This window comes from Neodiprion virginianus, chromosome 3 (assembly GCF_021901495.1).
Source record: "Neodiprion virginianus isolate iyNeoVirg1 chromosome 3, iyNeoVirg1.1, whole genome shotgun sequence".
NCBI classification, from domain to species: Eukaryota; Metazoa; Arthropoda; class Insecta; order Hymenoptera; family Diprionidae; genus Neodiprion; species Neodiprion virginianus.
In genome coordinates this window covers 33,706,424-33,733,069 of record NC_060879.1, presented here as the reverse complement: position 1 = coordinate 33,733,069, position 26,646 = coordinate 33,706,424, and the positions used below count along the sequence as shown (strand labels likewise).

Below are 26,646 nucleotides of genomic sequence, written 5' to 3'. Positions count from 1 at the left end.
TTTTTTTTATGACATTTTCAATTGTTTAAAACACATTATTTAAAATATTTGAACAATTTTTTTATTAATAATTGCAAAAGTTATACAACATAAAATATGTGTACTTCATTTTTTTATTTTGCGATGAATGGAATAGTTAGTTTGATGCTATCTGGTTCAGTTTTTTCCTGGGCTTTAATGTTTCAAGGAAGTATTCCAGTGCAATTTCGGGAATATGAAGTTTTTTATTTTTGAAATGACCAAAACAGATATGATCAAAAATTCCTTTCAAAGAAATTTAGATTATGGTAATATGTGTATTGTGTACTGAAAAAAATTCCATTTTTCTGCGATGAAAGTGTATGCGCAAAGAACTTTTGGTAGCGATGCGCTGGAAATTTTCTACCAAAAGTTCTTTGCTCATACACTTTCATCGCAGAAAGTTGACAATTTTTTTTCAGCACACATACTACCATAACCTTAATTTTATTGGAAAGAGTTTTTAATCACATCTGTTTTAGTCATTTCAAAGATGAAAACTCGTTATTATCGAAATTTCACCGGAGTCCCCCCTTGATTTATAATCAACTAAAAATCTCCATCAAATCAATATAAATATTTTATCATAATGGCAGATGGTCCTGAACCACCAGTTCTAGAATACCCAGTTGTAGGCCTGCAACAAGAAAGAAACGATCTTGAAGTACACATGGAAGAAGACGGTGATAATTCAAATAAAGATTTAACGGAGCAAAATGAAGAGGAAAGAGAAGCTGATATAACAGCTGAATCAAATGCAGATGAACAAGAGGACACAAGTAATGAATCGGAGGCTGCAGAGGAGCAAGAGCAGAGAGGATCTGGCGATAGTGAGTCTGCGGAGGAAGAGGAAGAAGCAGATGAGTATGATGAACTGAGGCAGTGGGCTATCGAATCCAATGTTGCACACAAAAACCTAGACAAATTGTTAGCCATCTTACGCAAAAGGCTACTACCTGATTTACCAAAATCGGCCAAAACTTTTTTGAAAACTGACTCTTGCCCCTATATCGTGAATGACACACAACGTGGTCAATTTGTTTATTTTGACATAGGAAATGGGCTTCAGCGTACTTTCGACGTTTAATGTTTGCCCCGTAACTTAAAGGTGATTAGCGACCATTTATCAATGCTTTTCAATACATCCTTGTATACCAGTTAGATACTTATTAGTGATCGTCGGCTAATTACCATTATATTCATCCAAATGAAAATGTTTACGATGAACGTATGATGTTAAATTGAATAACGACGTGATGTGTTGCGTTGATGATCAAGTGACGCGATACTGCTTCCCGTTCCTCCAAGAAAGACAGAAATATACAGTGATTGCTTTTTGCAAATCACCAAAGTTTGGCAACCGACCGCCCCTTGTGCGCAGTATGTGCCGCACACGTAACTTTGTGGTATGACCGATTGGCCACAAAGTTTACCACCGCATTCTGGTATACCTCTGCATATCGTGACGTACTCTTCCAAGAACTGGCGAAGTGAAGGAACTTCTGAAGCAGACATCGTAAGATCTGCGCCACCTCCAACTTGGCTTGAGGTCGTTAGAGACCCACGCTAGGTCAGATAGTTCAACAAGGTTTGAGGATGTCAGTCGTAGTAGCTGCACAACCAGGGGATGCCGCTTTCGGCCGTTCATTCGCGATGAACTTTTATCAGCGAGACGGCATATTCGCTTCAGCGATCTAACGGCTTGGCGATAATAAAATATCCATTACTTCAGACATCGATAAAACTCGCAAACCGTATGCGGAAATCCGAGGGCGTATAAAAGTGTGAAAATAAGCGATATACCAGAGCATGGTAATTGACGGCAGTGGAACGATCAGTCGTTAGGAGGACAATGTAGCCCGAGAAGTGATAAATTAAGCCCAAATGAAAAGTAGGTCCATAAAACAGATATAATTGGCCAGAAGACTTGCGTCACTTTGCCGTAACGACGCGTACAAGCAGCCTGAACGCGGCATATGCTGCAGAGGCATTGTTCAATCCCCAGCCCAGCGGCTCAACGACCCAATCAACCCTCGACAAAACTGACGCCTCTAAGTATTTAGCACAGCAGCTTGCTCATGCGTTCTATTAATACCCGGCGAATTCCTGCTTCAATGAAATTAGCGAGAATTTCGCAACCGCGTCGGGAGAGGTGCAGTGGCACCTACTCGGCGATTTCTCTTTGACGAACCGGGGCCTGATAACTCCATCGAATTTGCAGCCATCCGAACGACGGGGAGGAGTGAATTGCCTGGCTCTGGGAAGTGGCGGAAGTACCAACGGCCAATCAGTTCGCCGAGAATGTAAGGATTCGGCAGCGGTTGCACAGCTGGAACACAGCCGCTTAGCCGTGGTTTTCGTCGCGTCTTTGGTCTTGGAAGCTCCGCCAGCTGCGCACATGGTCCCATGTTCTCCATTCGCGATCCGCATTCAACCGATTCCGTTGCTTCAGTTCTCGGCTCGGCACACTCGCACCTTTCCCTATGTTGTGTGGGAGTTTAAGCACGTGTGCAGCGTATTCGGCTACGTGTTCTCGGCTCGTTTCGCTCGACGATCTATTGTTGTACAAGGTGTCACGATAATCCACCAAGGAAATTGGCAGAACGAATACTCCGCATCGACATCTGGCGATCCCGCGACGGGAACATCTAATCCACTTCTCCTCTAGAAGTATATACACATCCTTGAAGTTAGTTTGTGTGTGCATGTCACAGAATAGAAGGATACGTGTACTCACCTACGTAGCGGAACTTCTTAACGAGAAGAATTTACTTGTGCATGAAATTATGTACATACTCACTTTTTTATTAGTGCATTGATTATGGCTCTGTCGATGTATGGTATAAATGATTTTCAATCGATGTGTTGAATTGATTTTACCTGAATAAAAACACTTTTAGTTTAGTAATGCATTTTCATAGTACATAAATTGAGGTTGTGAAATTCAGCGAGATACACAGGACTCGAAGCACTGATTAATTTCTTTGATATTAAAACTGCTTCACGATTAAATATTACATTTATGAATACGGTTAATCACAATTAGTAAAGTAATTGAAACAATTCGTGAAACAAAATTCCGAGACGAAAAATAAAAAATTATCCGAGTTCAATATTTTACACGGTTTGTAGAATTGGCGTACGCTTAACAATCCACTATTTTGGGTTCAACGCATCAGATCAGACGAAACTTGACATTTTAAAAATGCTGACCTTCACCTTACTGCACTTGAAAAGCACTGCGCGGTAAACTGCTCCCATAAATGGGAGTGGATTAATAAGGTATTCCCGTGGAGAGACGGGATTCCCTGGAAAAAAAACCTTTCCAAAGTGCAATATTTCCTGAAGCTTGGTGGCGACGTGATGAGATACCGTAAACCGAGGTTACATTTTGGCCTGTTTTTTAACAGCGTTTCGCTATTATTTTTTCCCATGAGAAGCGTCTAGTTTGCGCGTAGAATCGTGCAAACTTGATACCTTGACTTTTTAACGCAAGGGTAGTAGGTGCATTATCCTCCAACGTTAGGAACGTACAGCTTATACCAGATTATCGCGAATAATACGCTCTTCGCCTGTGGAACTTCGCTGCAGCACGTCTGGCCTTTAATTTAAACGGAGTATAGAACTTATTTTCATTGTTTACCATTTGGTTGTGTGCGCTCTCCTATCTAGCCTGATAACGATAACCGTACATCGTTCCCGATATGAATGACGCATCTGCCATCAACCTACGGATTGCAGAGTTCTCATATCTGGAAAAGGAAATACATATCTAAACCGCGCTGCGATGTATGTTTTTTTTTTCTTTCATTACACGCGAGCTGCGAACGATCGGTTATAAAAATTTATTCCAAACGATGCTTTCGTGCTATCGTGAATTTGTTTTTTCAGTGTCGAATTTCGAGTCATTCTGCGTTTAACGCACAACCCTTGCCTAATATCGGATGGAGAATTTCATTGGCGCAGTCACGCGTTGACGTTAATAAATAACAACAATATACATTGTGTGCCAGTGCCGCAAAATGAAGACACACAGAAGGGGCTCTCAACGACGTTGGCGATATTGTCCCCAAATTTGCTGCCATTTTCCCGTTTAGTAATGTTCACGTAGCAATAAGACGGAGATGAGCCGTGGAACCCGGAAGGCACCCCTCGTTTTTCCCCGAGGTAGAGCCAAGCCACACCGTATTTCGGGTAGAATCCCTACACTCGGTGTCAGATAGGGTTGCGTATCCTCCCTTGTTTTGGATTGCGGTGTTACTTCACTCGAGCTACTCGACTTTTAAAGAGATGCGCGAAATCGCCGTGTGTTTATAATACGGACGTGTTGCTGCGGCGAGCGTCGTTAATTACGCTGATTTTACCTGAAGTATTACGGATCACGTACCAAGGAAATAATCCATGGATCGTTAGTACTTGCACACTTGCTGCAGTAACAAGAGAAGACTAATCAGGGAAGGAAAATATGGAAAGGTCCGTTTTGGAATTCGAACAATTTAATCGGTACGTTTTCTTCCTATTTCGAACGATTTTCCGCAATTTTCTGGACCACCGTGTACATATTATCCGTGCACGCGAATCTGTGTTAGGTATTAGGAGAACTACCACGTATACCTACCTCTACCGTGAAAAGGGTATATTGGCGTGCCTTCTGTATTCGTTACGCCAATAATCTGAAGGCTAGATCCTACCATTGACTGATTCGTCCCAGCTTTTGCGCAACGCGAACAACATTGCCGTCTTACAGCCACGATCGGCATATACGTCGATACTTTATCATCGTACTATAGCGGCGGGTGTGCAACATATATCTAGCATACAACGCTTATCTGTATAATATATTTATATATTTTCATAAAGATTTTTATCACAAAGGGGGGGTGGGACGGGGGGTTTACATGACAGCCATCGGAAGTGGCCGCGATATTTATCTTTGTCAAAAATCGTTCCGCCGTTAACGCAGCTTTGTAGGAAGGTAAACCTGGCGAAGGAAAGCACCCGAATTTTTGGAAAAACAAACGATTGAACGAATTAATCAAGGTCCTTGAACCGCACGAGTTTCACCCGCAACACCGTCTTTACCCTACAACCCTTATCGATTATTGTTGTGTGTGGGTGGGTGTATATAGAAATATGGTATTGTATACAGATGGTATAAGCTTCGCAGAGCGAGATGAGTCGCAAAAGTTGTTTAGCCCCACGCGCTTCAGCTTTTCTTACCTATACACACACACACGCACACACACACATATGTATATATATCGAGAGAATTTTCGTCGCCAGATAAGAGCAGACTCAGAATCTTTCGTCCGAGAAGCTCCACGTGCCTAAAAGCCTCCGGAATCTCATAAAGATACCTATCCATAAATTATGTCAAGTTACTTTTTTTCCTTAGAAATTTCGCCCTTGTCCCTTTTTCCCTACATGCATGCCTAGGAGAGATTTTCGCGGGGTTGTAAAGGGTAGCGTATTTTTATTAAGGGTTGATGTTTCCTGAAGTTACGCGATATTACATATCTCCTCCTCAATTGTTAGCCGAGAACAAGTTACCACGCAGATATCTTCAGTGGATTCGTAGAGTAGTTGGATAAATAATTCATAATGATGACAAGAAAAAATGGAATCAATTTTTTTAAAAGTTATTGCGTTTTTCCATGACTTCTTATATTGTTCTTTTCATCCATATTTCGATGTACCTAAACATCGATATACCATCCCCGCTGAGAACGTAGCGTAATTTATGGATGACGACGGGTAAAAGATGTTAAACAGACTTTCTGGTCCTCCGCGTATTGTGAGGACGGGGAAAAGAAGCCGTGCTCCAATACACGTAAAATTTAAGGATTCAGCTGCTGTAACGGTTTCAGCAATTATTTGATAATCCGTCGACGATTGAAATGATTTCGTGATCGAGAAAAGCTTCATAATATAAGAGCCGAAATGATCAGTAACGAGATAGGTAATCCATCTGAAACACCCGCGGTAATCTTGCTCATATATTTTCTATTCTTGCCGAATTCTCCCTGACCAAAGATTCCGGTTGTAACAAAGGAAACGGAGATCTGCAGCCGCGTATTGATGGGATATGATATAAAGCCTCCCTCGGACGGGTGAAATTCTACTCAATTGAATGAGTTTGCCGCAGACGCGAGTCATTAGATACCGTTCGTTTCGTATATTCGCCGCGTGGAATTCACCAGGCGTGACCTAATCGAGAATAATAATTTCAACGAGTTACCGATGCGGATGCTGCGAGCGACGAGTCGTACGGTTTTTTTTCCCCGGTGACGATACTGTAAGCTCGTACCGAATATTATCGCGGATGGAATACCGAAGCCTCGAGCGAAATAGGTTTGTTAAGACAATAGTTTGCATAAAAAAAAAAAAAAAAAAGAATAAACTTTGCAACACGGAATCCTGTAGCTACCGCGTATCTTGCCGTGGGCGTTTTGGAATAACGCGGCAATTTGGTTCACCTTTTTACTCGTCTCTTCCTCCAGCTCTCCCAGGAGGAGAATCCTTCGTATCTTTGGCAAACCCAAGGTATACATCTTACGTTAGCGGTGTGTACAAAATAGGTACAGTTGTGAAGTTTACAACATTTGCATGCTACATGCGTATACACGCCGGAAACCAGTTACGTAACAGAGGCATCTTATTTCTTAAACATTATTCAGATATTCTGTACTTTGAATGATACGTACCTAAATAAATTCAACCGGAACAGTTTTTCGTTTCTTAAAACAATGTTTAGTTTCGATTCGGTTTAGTTTCTGGTTCGGTTCCGAAAATTTTCAATATTACAATCATCCAACTTCAGATTATCCGTAATATGTGAAGATATAAATTCGTTTCTCGACTATTATTTCATCAGTCTTAGACTTTAAAATAACGATAAATCATAAGCAAACGGATTTAGTCCATTTCGCAACCGGTTCCGACTAACATTTCCATTAAAAATTTATAATTATAAATATACACATGATGCCCATAATATGTAATACAAGGAAAGGTAAATTAAGAAGTTACAAATGCTTGCGCTTAATCATGCTTACGTAGCACCATAGTTATAGTATATTGAGCGTGATATTGAAGTACAGTAGGAGGTACTATTACTGTTATAGTTATCATTATCATTATTGTAAAGATTATTATTATTATTATTATTATTATTATTAAACAGGATATTGAATAGGTTTGGTCGTTATCAGATTTTCTATCAATGTAATAAGGTATTCGTATTATGTATATACAAAAATACACGCACGGTAATATTTCACGTTACAGGAATAGCGCAGGGGAAAAAGAAAAATTAAGATTGAGCATAAGCCTTTAAATAACTATAATTATTTATAATGCAATGACAATAATAGTCATTGTCAACTGTCGTTTCGAAAAGCAAATTTACCGCAAGTTTTAAAACTTCGGGTAACGCGGTGAACACCGTGCCGGGAATAGTTGCATTGAACTTTGGTACCGCGACTCGACGTTCGTACATAGACGCCGACATATATTTGGCAAAGTTTCGTTACATTTTGAGGCAAAATGGCGTGGAAAGACGAAAGAGTAAACATCAAAGCAAACCCGTATAAATGTATAATAGGATCCCGACCGATTTTAGCTATGGTGCGTCGATTTTTTGCTTCTCGAAAGGAGTCATTAATAATATCACGATAGCCTCTAAATAATAAAAATGTACAAGCACTGGGCGATGAATTCAAAACTGCCGAGACAAATTGATTGTTATTTTTGCAATTTTATTGCAGAACCCCAACGTCCACAGACCATTACGACCATTTTTATATCAGTTATATTTAGCTCGAACAGCGTCGTTTCGCAAGACGCGAATCGACTATACATCCACCTCAGCAGCTTTAATCGATATACCTGTACCGATACAGTATACGGGTTATATAATTGTTTTCAATATATCTGCGCAACGATCTTTGCTCGTAGCTGATCCGTTATTAAAAAACAATTAATTCAACTACTGGTTAAAAAAAAAAAAAAAAAAAAATAAAAAAAATGAAAGTATAAAGTTAGGATTATGGCAAACGTAAATCGCCCTCTATCAATTCATCTATAAATTGCACCTTTCTATTACTTCACTTCGACAACATACAATTATAAGCTGGGTAGCCATATGATACAATTAATATAACGAGGGTAATGAAATCCAATCATTGCTATAACAAGTAGGATCACGATTACAACAATAATGATAATAATATTTTTCCACAGAATAACAATATGGGTATATTTAGGTATAATAATAATAACATCAACAATAACGCGATTTATTTAGAAAGCGATCAAGGTTCGCCATGAAGTTAGGAACAGGATGAAGGAGGAATTATTGAGTCGCGCGTCGTTCTGGAGATAAACCACAAGGGTACAATCGTTTTTTCGAGTGAAACGTTCCTGCTGTAGGCAAGCAGTTCGCGGAAGAATATCGAATTAGCGGTAGACGACTTACAGAGATGAGTTTTCTTCATCTTCCTAAGGATGTCTTCGAATTCAAATTACACCGGGATGAAAAACTATAGGATTGGCAATGGAAGCGGAGTTTATTGACCCCAATCGTCATCTGGTGAGCAATTCCGATTTAATTTTAAACGAATGCTGCCCGATGGGTGGGGGGGGGGTCTTTGTCGAGTAACCGCCTCAACACTTGTCAAACGTCTCTCGGCTATGCCGTGCCTATATCTGTGCAGTAGGTCGGACGGGGCGAAACGATGGGGAAACGACGGGAAGGGTTCGTTCTCCTCGAGGATAAAAAATGCCCGAATTTTGTAGAATTTAAAACGTGGCCGGATGACAAACGAGTCAAGAACGCCACTCGCGACACGAGGGACGGGGAAGGCCGCCGCCCCTCTTATCCCTGTGTCAAATCCGTGTCTAACAGAATACGCGTATACGGATACATTTGAATATACGTGTACGTGGGCGAGCACACGGAGTTGGCCAAAGATTGAATGTACGTTTGTTCAGGAAAAATTAATTTACAACCGGCCGTCCGAGAAATTTACGATCTCTGTAAACGGGGGAAAAAAATCACGACGAAGTGGGGGAACGACGTGACATGTCATACAGCATATTTACGTTAAAAGTACCGCGTTACAGAAATGAAGATCGATGAAACCGAGAGGAAATAATATATTCTTTCTCAAACGATAGATCAAATATCGTTAAATTAACTTACGCCAGCTAATGCGTAGTAAAGATTTTTCGAAAAATTGAAACTCCCCAAAGGCTCAACCGAACTCACACACACACAAACACACACACACCTATAATATAATAAACATATAATATACGTGTAACGTTTTCTTCGATTTACGGTCATCAGAAAGTGAAATTTAAACATATTCTTGCATAGGGTAACATCGCTTTGTATAATCTAATCGTAAGCGGGGATGACGGATTCATGCACAGGTAAGTGTAGACTATACCGAGATATATTGCACACGAGGAGATGTAGCTACATCCGCGCTTAAGTAGGATCCAAAGCACTCGAGTTAAGTCGCAACCTTGAGATCTCCAGAACAAAGCGTCGTTGAACGGCGCATCGGTGGAGGATGAAGAAACCGGATGGGGAGAACGGGAACGAGAACGGGAACGGGAACGAGAAATGGATTGGGGAGACTCTCCAAACGGGGCCCTTCGACAACGGCAAGCATCTTCAACCGAGAAGCGAAAATTCCGCGAATTATATTTCACTCTAGTCTCGATGCGCAAAACCTGTTATTAACGTTTTTACGAATGTTTAATCCCATTTATTGATCTGTCCGATTGACGTCTGATGGAAGAAGAAAAAAATAATAGAAAGAGAAATTTTTTTTTACAACCGATGACTCAAGTACGCACAAACTGATAACAATCAAACGAATATAACATTGAAGCTGCGCCCAAGTATCAATGCATCATCCGATAGAGATCGCAATGAAATAAAGGATTACTTGCAGACTTTTCGTATTATTCTTCGCTAGTCGCGTATTATATGATTTCGTGAATTATGTCAAAGGCAAGTTTTTTTTTTTTTGTTATTTATTATACATATTTGTCGACATCGTGGGTTTTATTGTTTCTGGATATAACAACAAGCTTTTATCACCGTCCGAGCGTTGCATAATTTTGCCAAAATTTAAGGCGTTTCTCAGATTCACGGCATAAAGAAAAGAAATACACGAAAAGACATAACAAAATGACAATAAAAAAATAAAAAATAAGATAAAATATCTCTTTCGTAATACCGTTGACTCGGTATGCACGATTTAAGATATGAAAAAGAGGCTTATTTTATCATCTTTTTAATATACTCCGGGACGGTGGTGTTTTCGAAAGAAAAGGCCGCTTTTAATTGTCTGCAGTGAATCAAGAGAGAAAAAAAAAATGCTACACAAAGAAATTTCCGCAGTTATTTAGGCGGTGAAAAAAAAATGGCGATATACTTATAGATGTTACTTTGCGGAGGTGAAACTGTATACATAATAAGAGCGAGCGAAGCGTTTTCTACGTGCCTTTCGAGACTTTGAGACGGGTTGAAAGGCCTCCCGGTGACAGAGAATGGTTTTCGGTTCAGAGACCCGGGTTAAAGGTAGGTTGGTGGGTGAATAGAAAGGAGGAAGCCTCCGCGAGAGCCTCGAGGATGTTTTTCTTTTTTCTTTGATTTTATCAACATTTTTTTCTTCAGTTTAACTTTCGATTTTTTTCTTTCTCTTATTTTTTAAGCATTGATTTGTTTTTTGGTAAACGGGTATAGGGTATTTATTAGCGAGGCCCAAGCGCGTTCACCGGTGACTATGATAGACACGTATGTACTGCCGCGCAGAGAAATTTATATCCTACACGGTTGAATATAATTTAAATATTTCACCTAACGCATGAAATGGTGTACAGGTATAAATGCATACGGGGCGTTACTCACTAGCGATTTGTCTTAGAAATAATAGTCTGACAACCAACGTTTAATTATACTAATAATTAAGTTCCGTAGGCACTGAGACACCCTCGCGGGTTGGCACTTAAAGTAGGAGCAAATTTCACCACTAATTAAAACTTACTTACTTACTTACACGGTTATAATTAATTACACGGTTTCGAAAATTTATTTGATATATTTTCATTTTTTTTGCTTTTTCTTTTTTTTTTGTCAATTCTCATTTCAACCTCATTCTTGGACATTATTGTACCACGCGATGGGGATCTTAATGTTCTCTGCACGAATTCAGTCTTCTTCTTCTTCTTTATTTTTATCTTTCGTTTTACGTCCTAGACGGTTTAGGTAAATTTCTGCAGAGTTTGTAAGATAAAAGAATTTAATTCAGCGCACTCGCTTACTTTAAATTTACACTAGCATGTTGGCCTGATTTTGCAACGAGGTACACTTATTTGCCAAATGTCAAATATTTTTCATCTGATTCATAATTTTTCTGTCAATCAATTACAGTACACCTCTCGCCCAATTATCCTTTTTACCCCCATCGCGTGAAAATACCTTCGCGGTGGATCATAGTGGATTTTCTCTCTTTTAAATCTCGTTTGTTTTGACATTAAATATTGACTCTTACAGGTTAACTATACACCGTGCTGTTTATTTGGTGATGCAACGAAATTAAACTACTTCGCAATCAGTTCGTCGACCACACGCATTTTATGCGCGTCTGACGATGCGTTAATTAAAATAATGTATCCTGCTTATTCCACGCGTAAATAATTAATTTATTATATACATCGGCGCAATGCGATTCCACGTGCGATGCATGCCTAAATTTAAAGGAAACAATTCTGTCCTTTCAAATCAACTGATATATCGTATTCACTACCTTCGTGTGTTCTCCTTTGCAGGATAACCCCATAATAACACATCTGGGATCTCCGGATGCCCGTTCAAAGATTATTCGTCGAAACGGCTTCCGTTCTTCCCGATTAGGATGACAATAGCCTTGCCGTCTTGTTAAAAACTACACTAGAATGATAATATACAAATAATGGTTGTCGCAAGATAACCGCTGTGGCGTGCTCCAAAATCGAACTCTGTCCAACAGCTGCTACTTCAACGAATCACTCCACCTAGACACACAGTAGAGACAAACATAGACATTTACACAATGCGGTCGAAGTAGAAACATCGCACAACTATTAAAATCTTCTTAGTGTTCCTTTTTCAAAGTACGTAGGTAGGTGTTGGCGATCAACGGGCTCTGCTTATCGCCCCGACGATCATCATCATCACCATCATCACCATCATCATCATCATCATCATCATCATCATCAAAAGTCCATTCGATGTCTCAGTGGGTTGATTCTTCTGGACCCAGATCGCCTGGCTCCTCTTGGGGCCGTTGACTATCTCTCCGAGGCGTAGCCGGGTCCGAAGAATCCAAGAGTCTTCAGCGTCCGCGTAACCCTGTCGATAAGCTTGTTCTTATACCTCCATATCGTCGTGTCCATCACGCTGTTCTCTCTGTACTCGACGCACGACTTCTTCAGGGACTTGACGCAGTCAGCGCGATAATGCTGAAGCTGGGCGTCCTCCGTTTCTATTGGGTAACTGGTGCAGCCAGATCCCAGACAAGCTAGCGGGAAGTGATTGTGAAGGGTTACAACTCGTTCTGGGTTGTGAAAGCACTTCACGTACTGATTCGGCTTCGTAAAGTTTTGCGCCCTGTAGACGTGCTGGAGCATGTGCATGTACCTGCAAACAAAACGCTTCGGTCATCTCAATGTTCTTCAAGGAATTACAGCTGCGCGTTAATTACCATAGCCGAGCCGGCCTGAACCAGTTTTCATCCATATGACATCAGATTAACTCATTCTTTTGCAAACCTTGGCTCACTTGGCGCGAATTCGGATTTAAAAAGTATCATCATCTACTTTTTATTTTTTTATTTATTTATTTTTTTATTTAAGCTGGAATCGCAAAGTGGCAATAATAGTTATTTCAAGAAATCTGTACCCACAGGATATACGGTAAATAGGGCAGTTTTTTTAAACAAACATTGACGATTTTTCAGGCATGATGAAATGCATCATGAGAGCACGACGTGAGGGATACTTTTTGCAGCCAAATCCGTACCGAGCGACGGAAGATTTACGTAAACAAATTACCCTAGTGCCAGATCGCATGCAGCAATATTGTACGACGAAGAAGAAGATACGCATGAATGATGCGCGAGCGTGATCCGTAAGCGTAGATCTGCGTCGGCAAAACCTCGCCATTTAATGCTGACAAACTGCACTTTTTAGTGCCGCACAAAACATTTTCACGGAGTTTAAGATACAAAAATGGCTCGCGAATCATTGCGTGTCCTCGTTCGGCTTGGAGAAGGTCATCCGATCGTGTCTTAAATTCCTGATATCCCGGAAATTATAAAGAAGCAGGAAATGCGGATTATTGAAATTGTACGTACCTTGGCACGTCTTTGAACCATCCGTGCGAGTGTAGAAGATCGTCGAGGAAGTAGACGTTCCTGACGTTGTAGGAAGCTCTCGATTCGTTCCGGATTTTCAAGGACTTTGGCAATATTCTGTCCATCAACTCCCTCCACGTTGCGTCTTGAACGGGCATGATAACCTCGTCGATGTCCAACAGCGCTATATACTCGTACTCGTACATGTGTTTGTAGAGACAGTCGTTGTACGGTATGAGCTCGTTCTGACGTTTGTGGTTCATCTTTTTAGTGAGGTACATGTGTTGGAATGCGGGAACGTTCGGCTGACCCCCAGGAAGGGTCAATGGAGTGACGTGTATCTTGCCGAGTTTCTCGTAGTAGTTCAGCACCTTGCTGATATTCGGATGGACCTGAAGTTCGTAGAAGAATATTTTATCGGCACCGAGGAGGGTTATCATTTCGATCCACTCGACCAGTCTGACAGAAAGATCTTCGTGAAGGAAGTCCAGCCCCTTGACGCAAACAGCGAAGTCCTTCTTCTCCGGCGGTTTGTTGTAAATCACCCTCAGATTATTTGTCGCCGTGTCGCATGCCTTCGGCACCAACGACACCGAGGCTGGCACCTGTTTATGGTGACTTTGGGGTACTCTACACGTGATTATGTACGGCTGATATATACCTTGCTTGTAGTTGCCCCACTTCGAGTACCAAACGTATTTGTACTCGAAGGTCTCGACCAGCTGCGGTTCTTTCTCACCCTCGTACCAGATCTGGCAGAAGCTCTTCACAGTCGGTTCGATCCTGTTGATCATGCCGACGATTCTGACAGCCGGTCCAATCTTGGACAGTTCCCTGGTGTCGTAGAAAGCGCCAAAGAGCTGAAAGGAGCCGTTCGAGGTGTGCATGCTCTGCCAGTAGATGTTGTTGAACTCGAGGTCAAATATACTTGGAAATTTGGCGCAACTTTCGTTCTTGTAGTGCATCGCCTTGTTATTTTTATTACGGTTCCAATAGGCGAGAGGTAGACTCGGGAGCCTCGTCTCGATTTCCTCGATCAGCTTGTCCTCGGTCCGTGAAGGGGTCTTGTCGAGGAGCGGCTCCATTTCCAGGGGGCTCTGGGTCACCGGGACAACAGGCTCGCGGGTGTAGCTGGAATCAATCAATTGCTGTAGGAGAAAACGACCTGAGCTTAGGCTGGCTCCGTGGGACGCGGATCCAGCCACATTCTCCTGTACTGTTTCCATGTGACGGAACTGTATAGCGGCGATCATTATCAATCCCCATATGAAGACGAAGAAAAGCGCCTTGCGTACGCAGCGGGCGCTTCCGCTGCACCACGGCTGAAGCATCCTGGCGGTCGTCTCTTTCTCTGGCTCGCGATTCGCCTCCTCCAAGTATCACGGCCCTCCGGAGCAGCGCATGTCTGCAACATTCGGAAAAGAAATATTTTCGTTAGACCAGACTGCGTACGGGGACGGGACTCGATCGATGCGGCTCGGCGGAAACGTGCGGAACCACTGTCGCAAATCAACGCAATTATACATATAATATATATATATATATATATATATATATATATATATATATATATATATATATATATATATATATATATATATGTATATGTATATATGTGTACGACACGCACTCGCGTGGGTTTCAAAGTTATTGTACGACCGTAGTCTGTGTAATTTTGGGCCTCTGTAACAAACGGTGCAAGGTTTGGCTGTAACCTAACCGTCTTCCGCTTGGGATTTAGTATATGCTTCGAAAACTTGCCCTCCGTTATAACTCACCAGTATTTCGCTGGGATTTGGATTGAATCATGTCTTAATTTTGTACAAAAAAAAAAAATAATAATAAATAAAAACAGCTTGATTCATTACGTCGACAAGCAAATTTATAGCAGAGTGGAGCGCAAGTTATTATCACTAGCCGGATGATTCGACACGGTGTGTATAACAGGGATGAGTGATACATAATAAAATAATATCGTCAGCGACACTTTGTAGTTCAGGGATGCTCTAAATGTACATTTCAAGTTATGAGCAAATTTCAATCACGTTTCGTGTGGCAGTGTGTCTGCCTAACAGAGCTCATTCCAATTAGGGTTGGGCGACCCGACGCACCAGTTCACTTTGTCGCAATAGCTGAAAACAATGAGCAGGCTGTTGAACCCCGGCGGTATAATCACCGACTGGAATTCGCGCCTCTCTGATTGATTGGAGCGTGGTCGAGTATTGGCTATAATACGATGAAACCAGAAGGGGTGAAATTTTTCGATTGGAAGCACACGGGAATGGCGGGGCTTTATTATACCGCGTGAATGTTCTCGGCAATGAAAACTTCATCATCGAATTTAACGCCGATGGAGTTGACACGCAGTCTCGGTTTTGTTTTAGCCTAACGATTGATTTTCCGTCACTATCAATTTACGGATAGAAATAAAACCACGAGGCGGATATACGGTGCTTTTTTTCTCCGCGCTCTATTTCCTTTCAGGATCTCGGTTTTTCCAGCGTAAGGAGAAAACAAGGGGGAGAGGGTCTGCAGGAGCAAGCTGAATAATTGGGCAATAACTATTCTCGGTCTACCGACTCAGAAGAACTTTATTTCGTTCAGGTGGTTTTGGTAAAGAAGTACTCCGCCGCCGATACAATACCTGGAATATTCTCCAGAGCCGAAGTTCCCCAATGCAAGAAAACAAATTGTCATCGTAGCCGACACGGTCGTGTACAATCCGTATATTGAAGCCGTTTTTGCGGAACTAATTTGTAACTTTTATGCCCAGAAACTAAGTATATGTGTTAACGCGGTATCGGTGAGAAATATACCGGAGTATTAGAAATTTGAGTAACTTGTTTCGAAAGTATGGAAATAGCGTATTGAGGTGATTCGTATTGGTTGATTTGGAAAAAGAACGGTTTAAACAAGTTCCAACGCGAGATTCTCTTTTTGGGTTATGGTTACGGTTATGATGGCGGTGCACAACTAATGCCCCATAAATAAGGATAGCTGAAACGAGGACTGTTCCAAGCGGTGTTAGATACGACGTAACGTATATGAAACGTAAATTTGCCGTAGAGTGAAGATTTACGAGTCTTAAAATCAACGGCGGCCCCGACGTATGGTAGCATGTGCGGTAAAACACGCGTATTATTCGGATAACGGAGACACAAAAAAGGGGATACATAGTATGGAGATAAAAAAAAAATTTCAAAAAAAAAAAAAAAAGAAATGAAATAAAATAACAAGCATGGCGGCGCAGGAGCGTCCGTTTCAATTAATTGTACCGAGGTGTTTTATTGTACACGGGAAAGTACTCGGGCGATACGCACCGGGCACGGAACAATTGGACGGACCGATATTGTAGCGAAATACTACCAACGGACCAACCCCGCCAGTTGTTTACACGAGCGTCCTGCGGTTTTCACTTTTAGATTAGTGTACGCCCGCACCGTCTCTTCACATTGCCCCGTTTGTGCTGCAGGGAGAGAAGACCTCGCGGATGGGGCGAGGTTGAAGTTCCGAATTTGAAAAGTTCCGAAAGCGCCTAATTCCGAATTATTTGGTGGCGAAAGTTGAAGTAAGGAAATAAAACTTTTACGAAATAACAAAGTTTCGAATGCTCGGAAAGCCGAAGACTCCAAGTTACGAAACGAAAGATTCCGAAGATTCAAGTTACGATATAGTGAAATTCCGAAAGTTAAAATATGCTCACACAGCGTAGTTTACCGATGTAACGAGTGGGTGTCAAGAATCAGAAAAACCAAAAATCAAAATGACCAGGATTACGACCATGAAGACAGCGGAACTCCAATACAAAGAAATATCAAAGTGAAAATATTTTACGAGCATTCGCTCGTGGATTCCGTGTGAAAAATCGTGCAAAACACTCAACATTTTTTACTGTTATTCGCAAATGATACAGACAAAGATCTTCATACTTTAGGAACATCTTAGGAGTACCATTTACCAATTACATAAATAGTTTTTCATTGAGATGCCTGTATTTTTTCTCGGTGAATTTGACGTTAAGCGACATTTCGCCGCATAGCATAAGCACCCGTGTATGAGAAGTACAACATCGACTATTAATTACTCGAAATCTGTGTAGACCATTCGTTTCAGGTTTTGGATAGTAACGTAATTAATATCAATCAATATTGTGTAAAAACTTGAGGCACGTGGTTGCACTCTGATTTTCCTCACCAATCTGTTTAATATTTCTAAGATTATATTTTCAGTTTCGCGTTTAACTTTATATTTGTGAGAAGCCACGCGTGATGGCAGACGGGTTACTCGTCGGGAATATGCATCAGAATTTAATCCCGTAATATAATGAAACTGTGAATTAAATTTTTGCGAGGCGTTATTCCGAAGTCGGTATGGGGTATTTCATACCACGTGGCCGGATATTGTCGCGCGTCACTCGCAATCAGAATTGAATCGAGCGTTTAGGGGTTTGTAATACACATCCCTTCGAGAGAACGTATACCGATTTTCCGAATTGCCCAAAATTTGGGGGATATATATTCAATTCAAATTTCGAGTTTTAAAATTTTTTCGATTTTTTCACAACCATATGAATATGAAAAAGACTGCATTAAGGATTGTGTAAACCGGTATACGTACTCTCGGAGGGATGTATCACAACCCCATAAACGCTCGATACAATTCTGAGTGACGAGTGTCAAGGTCTGGCGATTTGGTACGGAATAACCCGTATAAACGACGAGTAACGGCGGTTGCGGGAGCGAGAATTCGTTATACATGTATTATTTTACAATTCTACATATATCCATACTGAGAATATTCACTGCAGGTGTATAATTTAATACAGAGACATTTTATCTGCAGTTTCCTCGATTTCACGATATATATTTGAATTTTCCTCTCGCTTTTTCCAATACAATTCGCACCGGGAATGCTCGATCAAGTGAATACATATTTCCAACTTGTGAATATTTTCTTGACGATTGCATAGGGTTTTGGATATTCACTAATTAAATTAGCGTTATAATTAACCACGCGCAGAAATATATTTCTGAACTTTCGCAATTCAAGTTTTAATTGCCGTGAAATTTATTTGAGTTTCGCGACTCTGTTGAATGCCACTCGTATACATAGAAAGTCATACCTACCTAACAGCTCTACCTATTTTGCTTAGGAAATGAAATCCTGGGCATACTGCAGTTTCTCGTGGATCAGATGCGAGTACCTTATCGATCTCTCTGTGGCCAAGCTTCTGTAGCTACGGACACTCCATATCCTTAATTATTTACAAGACTAGCTGACTAATCCAGAAGAGCAACGAATTTCCCTTACTAGTTAGCCTCGTGTTAACGCCTCAACACCAACGATGTTGTAACTTGTCAGCTACTTTCATTCCTTTTAAACCACAGGTATTTCGAAGCTGGAACCGATACTCGAACGGATCGCTACGATTTAGCCGTCAGTGAGTGGAGCAATCTTGAGTCTTCCCTGCTTCTTTTCCCTCTTTTTTCTTCTTTTGGTGTCGGTAGAAACCCAAATATCATCGCAAGATTGAAAATACTTTTACCGTGGCGTATAAGTTCATAGTCGATTATTTGTAACGATATCCCGAAGAAGAACAAAGGCATGAAATTCATGTCCGCATTACCACAATAATTTGACCTTGTGATTCCAACCAACCGCGAGGGATTCGTTGCAGCGAATACCCTCGGAGTAAATTCACTTTTGATATGTATTTTAAATTCGTGAATCGACGACAAAAGTGTGGAGTAAATTATGTTCATGGATCACCCTCAATCGGTTCGTTTCAAGAAGATTCATAATTTTGTCTATAGATGGTAACGATTTGGTTATAATTGAATTTCTGCATAATTCAATTCAGATGAAATGCAGATATTGAACATTGAAAGTATGAATGTAATAATACGGGTTTTTAAATCGTTAAAATATCACACTGCGACAATTTTCACTGAATATCTTACTTGAGGAACGATGGTTAATGTAAGACGAGAACAGTAACCATACTAAATTTATTGTGATGAAATTTTCGATGAGAAGGCTGGCACGTCACACTGTTTTCCCAAGTATACCTAGAATCTATGGAGGAGTTTTAATGAGAGTTTTAGATAAGAAATGAGCTGTCCGGATGATAATATCGTTATAACCAACTTGGCTTTCAATGATCTGTGGTAAGATCATACGTATAATAACTGTGCATCGCATGACGTAGAATTTGAATAAAGTAAAGATAGATGTCAATTAGGTATTCGGTCGGATATACGTGCACTGAATCCATTAATTCTTGTCCATAAAATGAAAATAAATACAAGAAAGAAAGCTGGCTACTTGAGTCAATGGGAGTTTGCTGGTTTCAGAAACGCACCGAGTCCCAGTTTCAGTCGTAAATCTTCCACGAGGCTTTAGTATGTCGTGTCAGAGGGTGAGGGTGAGGGTGAGGGTGAGGGTGAGGGTGAGAGTGAGGTCCATGGAGTTTTATGGTCCGACGAGTAAACGAAAAGTATATAAGCGGAGTACCTAGGAACAGTACGGGAAGAGTCGAGATAACTTGATCCAGGTTTACGGAACCTTCAGTTAAAACGATCGTCGTGGTGCCGTGATGCCGACAAAGAGGCGCACGGAACACGCGTAGGAACACGTAAAGCGATGTAAAGACGAGATCTTTGCGTGTACGTCACAATCCGACAGACGAGATGTCTGTTCTTTTTGAACGGGCGAGTTCTTGAAAACCGCGTGAACAAATTTTCCACCAGGAAAACGCGGAGGTTATCGACTTTTCCCGAGATAGAAGGTAAAATTCTGACAAACCTTGAAACTTCGACACTCGACGGCTCCGTTTCTCAGAATTAATCAACTGATTTTACAATTTTCTACCCCAGGCACTCCAAAACTCTACGGTAGTAAACTTAATACATAGTAAAATGTGTATCGTCTTAAGCCTCTATCTTTCTAACTGCCTTCAAGTTCTCACCCCGAATTTGCTTTCCCAGTGTAGGGGGGCTTTCAGAGAATGATTGCCCCATTCTGACTAAGTTTGCCAACTTTGACGTAGCGCAAAAAAGGGATCTTGTTAGGCCTTTTTTCACTTATTACCCCTCCGGATTATAATAATTACTTCCAGCATATAGAAAAAGTTACGTTCACTCCAAATGTTTCAAACATTATATAATTCTTTTGAATCGACGGACCCCTGTTGTTTGTTAAAACGGTATAACAGAGCACATTTTCGTCAGTGCGTTAAAATAATGAGGTTATATCGATGAGAGTGGATCAGCGAAGTGATTTTTCAGCTGCTCAATTCCCCCCCTCCAAGCACTTTTTGTTTGTCTGCTACGTCAAAATGGTAAATCTGCAAACATTACGGAATAACGTCAAGACTTCCTGATATTTATGGACTAATATTAGCCGAAATGTCAGGCGGCTAACTTTGTCTGAATCCTGAATCATACAGACTCCGGACACAGCCAAAGGACTTTTTCTTTTCCGAGCGAATTTCATTTCGCGTCACGACCTGCGAGGGCCTTCGGTCGTTAGATCAAAGCCGACCCGTTCAGGAAACATTGGGGGCAACGAATTCCTAGTTACCGGTGTCCCCAATTCCTGTTCGGAATCAATTTGCACCTACAATTGAGGGAAACGTTGACCGGAGGCATCGCCAGCCGACACGCTGTCCAATTTATCCCCGACAATGGCGGATCCTTGCGGCAAAGGCGTTGCTATTACATTCTTCGACGTATCGTTTGCGTCAGATCGTTCTCACTGGGCAGTGAAACGCACCTGCAGACACCCTTTTTCCCAATAATCTGAACACCAGAGGAAGCAAAGTAGCCGTTGCTTAAATTCCCCCAGCTCTCGCTGTGATAATCGGCATGCGTAACAGGGTGCGAGGCGGGTCGATTTAACTGATTCAAGAAATACCAATAGACCTCACTAATCCGGATTTAATGGGGTGAGAAGTGGATTGGGTTCGGAGTTTCAATTGAAACTCTGAATGCTTCGATTATCACGCTATTCCATTGTCCGAATGAATGATCTATCGTTTAAAAATTCATCGCGCACCTATACAGCCTTGAATTCTAAGAATGTATTTGACGCTACAGTTTTATATCAGCGCTTTTCTCACAGCTCATTATACTCCTCGAAGACAATTGGAGTTTATGCCCCGCAAGGTCGTATAAAAACTAACCTGAGGGTGTTTTATCCGTCTGGAGATATAAGCCATTTTATACCCAAGTACATAATCCAATCTCGGCGAGACGACAGGAACCATTATTATTGATGCCGATGAATGTAAAAGATGCGGAAAATGTACTTGTACCGATATTACGTTCCCATAGGATAAAAATGCTTCATCCTCCTGTATCATGTACGTGTAAACTACGTTTCTCAACAGCTGATCACCGATTATCCGTAAGTTCCAAGCTTTCAAGTTTCTTACTGCCAAACAAAACAGATTTACATTTTACACCAGACAGCCCGAGGCCGAAAGCCTTCATCGTATACCTACGTAAGTCCAAAGTTAAAGCTTGATGTATTCAAACTTTCATACGATCTTACCGCCATAGACTTACACTGTCCAAGTCGGATTCTGCGCATGATAAATTAAAATCTGCCACGATGATACCGACGACGTGGTTACAAATAATTTGTACACCTTTCGAATCAATTTTTTGATTGCACCGAAATTGTGGATTTGACTCGATTTGCCAAAACGAATTCACCACATGAATAATTCGTACTCTGGCGGTTCAAACGATGAAATTGGAAAGATTTCCCAGTCCAAATGAATGAACTCGTACAGCTTATCGGAGGATCTCAGATCCCATTACAACGACCTTGCCGTCGGGCAAGCGGCTCTTCTTTTCGAGAAAGTACAAACGGATCTGATTTCGCCTTGATTCACAAACCGGTCACCCGTCGCTTTCGAACGAGCCCAACAGATGCGTGGGAGTGCACGAAGTTATGTACACAATGTTCGTTCCAATACCTACATGGAAAGCAATCTACCGTGTCAGTAGCGACATGATTCAACCAATAACAACCGCGTCGACTATCTCGTAATTTTTAATTAAAACACAGTCCGCGAACTGTTTCATTGGTCGATAATCTCTATAGATCAGCGATTTGGAGGGTTCAACACCATCACAGAAGTTCGGAAACTTTTGGGTCATACACAATTTTCCGGGTTACAAAAACCTTTGCTCTATTAAAACGATAGCTTATTCCGGAAGTTGAGTGGAAAACACTACACAAAAAGGTATCTCTGTAACTGGTTTGAAAAATCTTCCGATACGTTTCTGCAACCAAATCGTTCTCTACACTACGTGTATGCGGATGATTGTTCCCGTTTCTCTGAACGTAACACCTGCCTCCACGTGTAGAAACGCGCATATTCTTGGTCCATCTTCAAGACAAAGTCCCGTTAATCTATTCCACATTCCTAGTAGATATTTCCCGCAAAGACTTCGAACGTGGCTTCGGCGCGTTTAGCAGCATGGACTTGACACAGTGACTGGTTCATGGTTTTCGAGCGAACTGTAATAGGCTAGCTGGCTGGTTAGTTGGGTGGTTGGTTGGTTGGTTGGTTGGTTGGTTGGTTGGTTGGTTGGTTGGTTGGTTGGTTGGTTGGTTGGTTGGCCGGCCGACTGACCGGACGATTATGACGTTCGCGTGACGGTGAATCGTGCAGACATTTCGCTGCGCTGTATTGCTTCCGGTTGACCGTTCCAGTTCCCCTAGGGTGTGAGCGAGTTGTGGAGCAAGCCGATAGATTAACCAATAATTCCACAACAGCGTTTGGCCCTGAGGTGGATATCAGCGAGTACAGCACAGTTTCAAAACGATGAGGCAATTTTAGGTTTTACGTTGTCAACTATATTACATCAACGCACCAACGTCTGTCCGTGCAATGAAAGAATATCGCCACAGCTCCGATTGGCAGGAACTGTAGATTACCATCGGAAAATGTACACTCACTCAGAATTAGCAAGGCGGAGACGTGATTGATGCGAAATTAGTGTGACGCTCCCACCGTTACAGCAAAGGATTACCAAATATATGTACGCCGTCTTTGCTCGTGGCAATCGTCTAATCGTGCGAATTGTTCCAAGAACTGTTATACCAAGTGCGTGGATCATGGCAGAGGGAGGAGTAATATGGGTGAATTGAAAGAGAGTACAGCGAGAGAATCGGCGGTCGAAAAAATAACGGTAGACTTGTTCCCTCCGGGTAAAAATGCAACAACATGTATATATGTGTAATTGAAGGAAAGAGACGCGTGGGAATACCCGACGTCAAGATACCAGCGACACTATAATTATGAACAGGTTCATCGCAACGATATTCCGTGTAAACACATACCGCACACACGGACAAGGTATCTCGCGTAACATTTCAACGATCGCGAGCTTCCTATCCTGCCACTTTAAAGAACCTTGTGATCAGGCAATTTTACGCTCACGTCTTAGAAGCGCATCCGTTCGTTGAGGTAAAGATAGGAGAAAAGATGTTCGCCGGATAGGATACTGCAGCATCGACTGCCGCGGATGCGATTGAAAATCTGTCAAGTAATCGAACTGCTCTGTTCTGTTCCACCTTGCCACACGCCAGAGTCAGACGCGAAAAGTGGATCAGCTCCCCGGAGTCGAATCGGTCTCAAAGGACGAGAGCTGGCTAGAGTGGCAAAGAGCCGGCGGAGATACAGGGAGTCGACGGTCGTTTATTTAATTATCGAAAGAAGAACGAGCTGCTCGCATGCGTCAAGCTGGGACACGCAATCTTCGCCTTCGCCTTCGGATTGCGGCATCCTATTTCGAGGGAAAGAGAAAAGATAGAATTGCCGCTATCAAAACCCTCGGGAGCCTTTTCGAGTTGGCACTGCAAGTGGTGAAGTAGAAACAGGAGAAGTGCCAAGGTGGATTTCACGAACCACCGGCAGTCGGGCGGTGCTAACGAGGGAGTCGTGTTTAGTTGGTCATTATTTTGATCACCTGGTGACCCTGGTCCAAGAACCACTTCGTCTTATTCCCACCGAGGATCTTGTCTACACCATTACGCGGAGGAGAACCTTGAAGATAATCGACAACCGGAGGCAGCTTGTTACGTTAGTTTAGTTTAGGTTCGATTAGACTTACGGTCACAGTTCATACGTCGCGTTTGCATTTGTCAAGTGGACAGAAATTACGAGCGATTAGTCAAGCAAGGTTGATCAAGATTTATTTGAAATATTCACCTAAGGCATCGCCGAGTATCGTAGTTTTCATTTTCCGGTGCACCGATATTGACGTAATACACAATATCGACATTCCGTATGGTTGCAAACGCTTTCAATCCTCATTTATGGTTTATAAAATATCACGGTTTTTAATATACTTTCGTGATCAAGATGGTGGCTATTTTATCAAACTTATTCCAACCCTGAGCTTAAGCTCGAAGAAGGTCTGCCAAGTTTGAAAAGACTTTGGATTCCAATATTTGAATTATTATACGTTTTAAAGTTACAACCATTTCAGCTTTCAACGTTCTAATTCGAATCTGGATTAGTAAGCTGAGGATTCGATTATTACACAGGCTGGACGCTCTCCAATTTACCACTTAGGAATTTGACTCGGCACATGCTGTGAGATTCAAGTATTATACCAACATTACGCTCTGGCCTCGAGCATATTCTAGTATTATACCCATGCAACACGTCTACTATGGTTGATTTAAAAAAAAATCGTGTACATACAATAATATACATGTATACATGCGTAGGTTTACCGAAACAAGATTGATTATCAACTGGTTATCAAAAACATACACACGGTATATTAATCACAAGGGTATAGGTCTATGTCGAAGTAATACGCGCTATTTACAGTCTAAGTCAGATTAGCCTCTAAATGAAACAAAGTTCACGAAGAATGAAATTCAACAGTTCAGCAGCTGCAACTAATTTACATACAGCAACTCTACATTTGATTCTCCGTTTATCCAATTATCATGTGCAAAATTCTGAAAATGTCACTGTGCTCGTGAGTTACAAGTATGACGTAACCGAATGTGAAGTAGGAGTGAAGTAATCTTTGACGTGAAATAGGAACATGGTTTGGCGAGGTTCGTAGATGGCTATTAACTCATCGCTCCCTGCTAAAACACAGCGACGTTTTGTCAGGTGAATTATCGTATCGTGTACAATAATCATTCGCGAAACTATACCTTCGGAAAATGTTATACCCGTCGGCTGCATTAATTCGCGTTCAGTAGACGTACGTTATTCTAAGACCTATATATTCACGCCTCGAGATATTTGATACTTGGTGTTGGCCAATCTATTTCGATTCAAGTCCTATAATATTCGATCATCACGAATGTGTTTTGCGCAAAGTCGCGAGTCTGCCTAATTGTCTTTTTGCCGCTTGGCATCGCGTGACGTTCTTCAAAGTTCAACCAGTCTGTATAACCGCGATATACGGCGTTGTCATTGCATCGATCAAAAATCTTCTCTCACTCATCGACGAGCATAATTTGATTTTGCACGTATTGCGAGTTAGGAAAATTTACTGCCGTGATATAAGAAACGCGTCTGACAACGGCGTCGAAACGGGACTCTGACGTTAGACCAGATGGAAGGTGGTTTCCGATCTTTTTTTTTTAACGCCCGGAGCTACCATACGTCTGAGCGAGTGAACTGTGTTAAGAGTAAACAATCGTAGTTCGACCACTCGAGCAGTTCGGGCAATAAAAAATTCTATTTCTAAACAGTAAAACGGTGGCGGATATTATACTATACTCGTTTATAAATACAAATAAAAAACGATCGAGTGACCAATCGCAACGCTTTAATCAAGGTGCTGCAGTTCCACTTACTCTTGGAATTTAACAGTAAGTTTTACAGAGAATAAGCCGTTGATACGATTGGGTTTAAAGAGTGTTGCGTGAGCGAAAGAAACACTGGTAGACTACTGCGCAAAGGCAGTGTCAGACAACAGACACTACGGACTACGCACATCGTATACTTATACACGTACACCGAGAAAAATTTCATTTGGTATAGTAACTAGAAAAATCAGTAAGCCAGGTATCGATAAAAAAACAAAAACTGTTTGAATATTGTTGGAATTACGAAAAACGAGGTACACGTAAATCATTTTGCGCTATTGTCGATTCTTTTTTGGTAATTGCAACGCAATATCAGTTTGTTCGGTTTACTCTACTATTTTAGTTAAACAGGGCTTTA

At 41.5% G+C, this 26,646-nt stretch overlaps 1 protein-coding gene across 2 annotated transcripts in view; it reads right to left on the bottom strand.

Annotated features, from left to right (window-relative positions):
- Window positions 1-10,735: 10,735 nt before the first annotated feature.
- The window catches only part of LOC124300105 (uncharacterized), a 77,563-nt gene continuing 61,652 nt past the window's right edge, over window positions 10,736-26,646 (bottom strand). For both annotated transcript variants that reach the window (XM_046753790.1, XM_046753789.1), the window contains 2 exons: window positions 13,431-14,835; window positions 10,736-12,715 (listed from right to left, as the gene is read on the bottom strand). In XM_046753790.1, the coding sequence (XP_046609746.1) occupies window positions 12,367-12,715; window positions 13,431-14,761 (1,680 nt within the window). In that variant the 5' untranslated portion in view covers window positions 14,762-14,835 and the 3' untranslated portion in view covers window positions 10,736-12,366. The remainder of the gene's footprint in view (window positions 12,716-13,430; window positions 14,836-26,646) is intronic.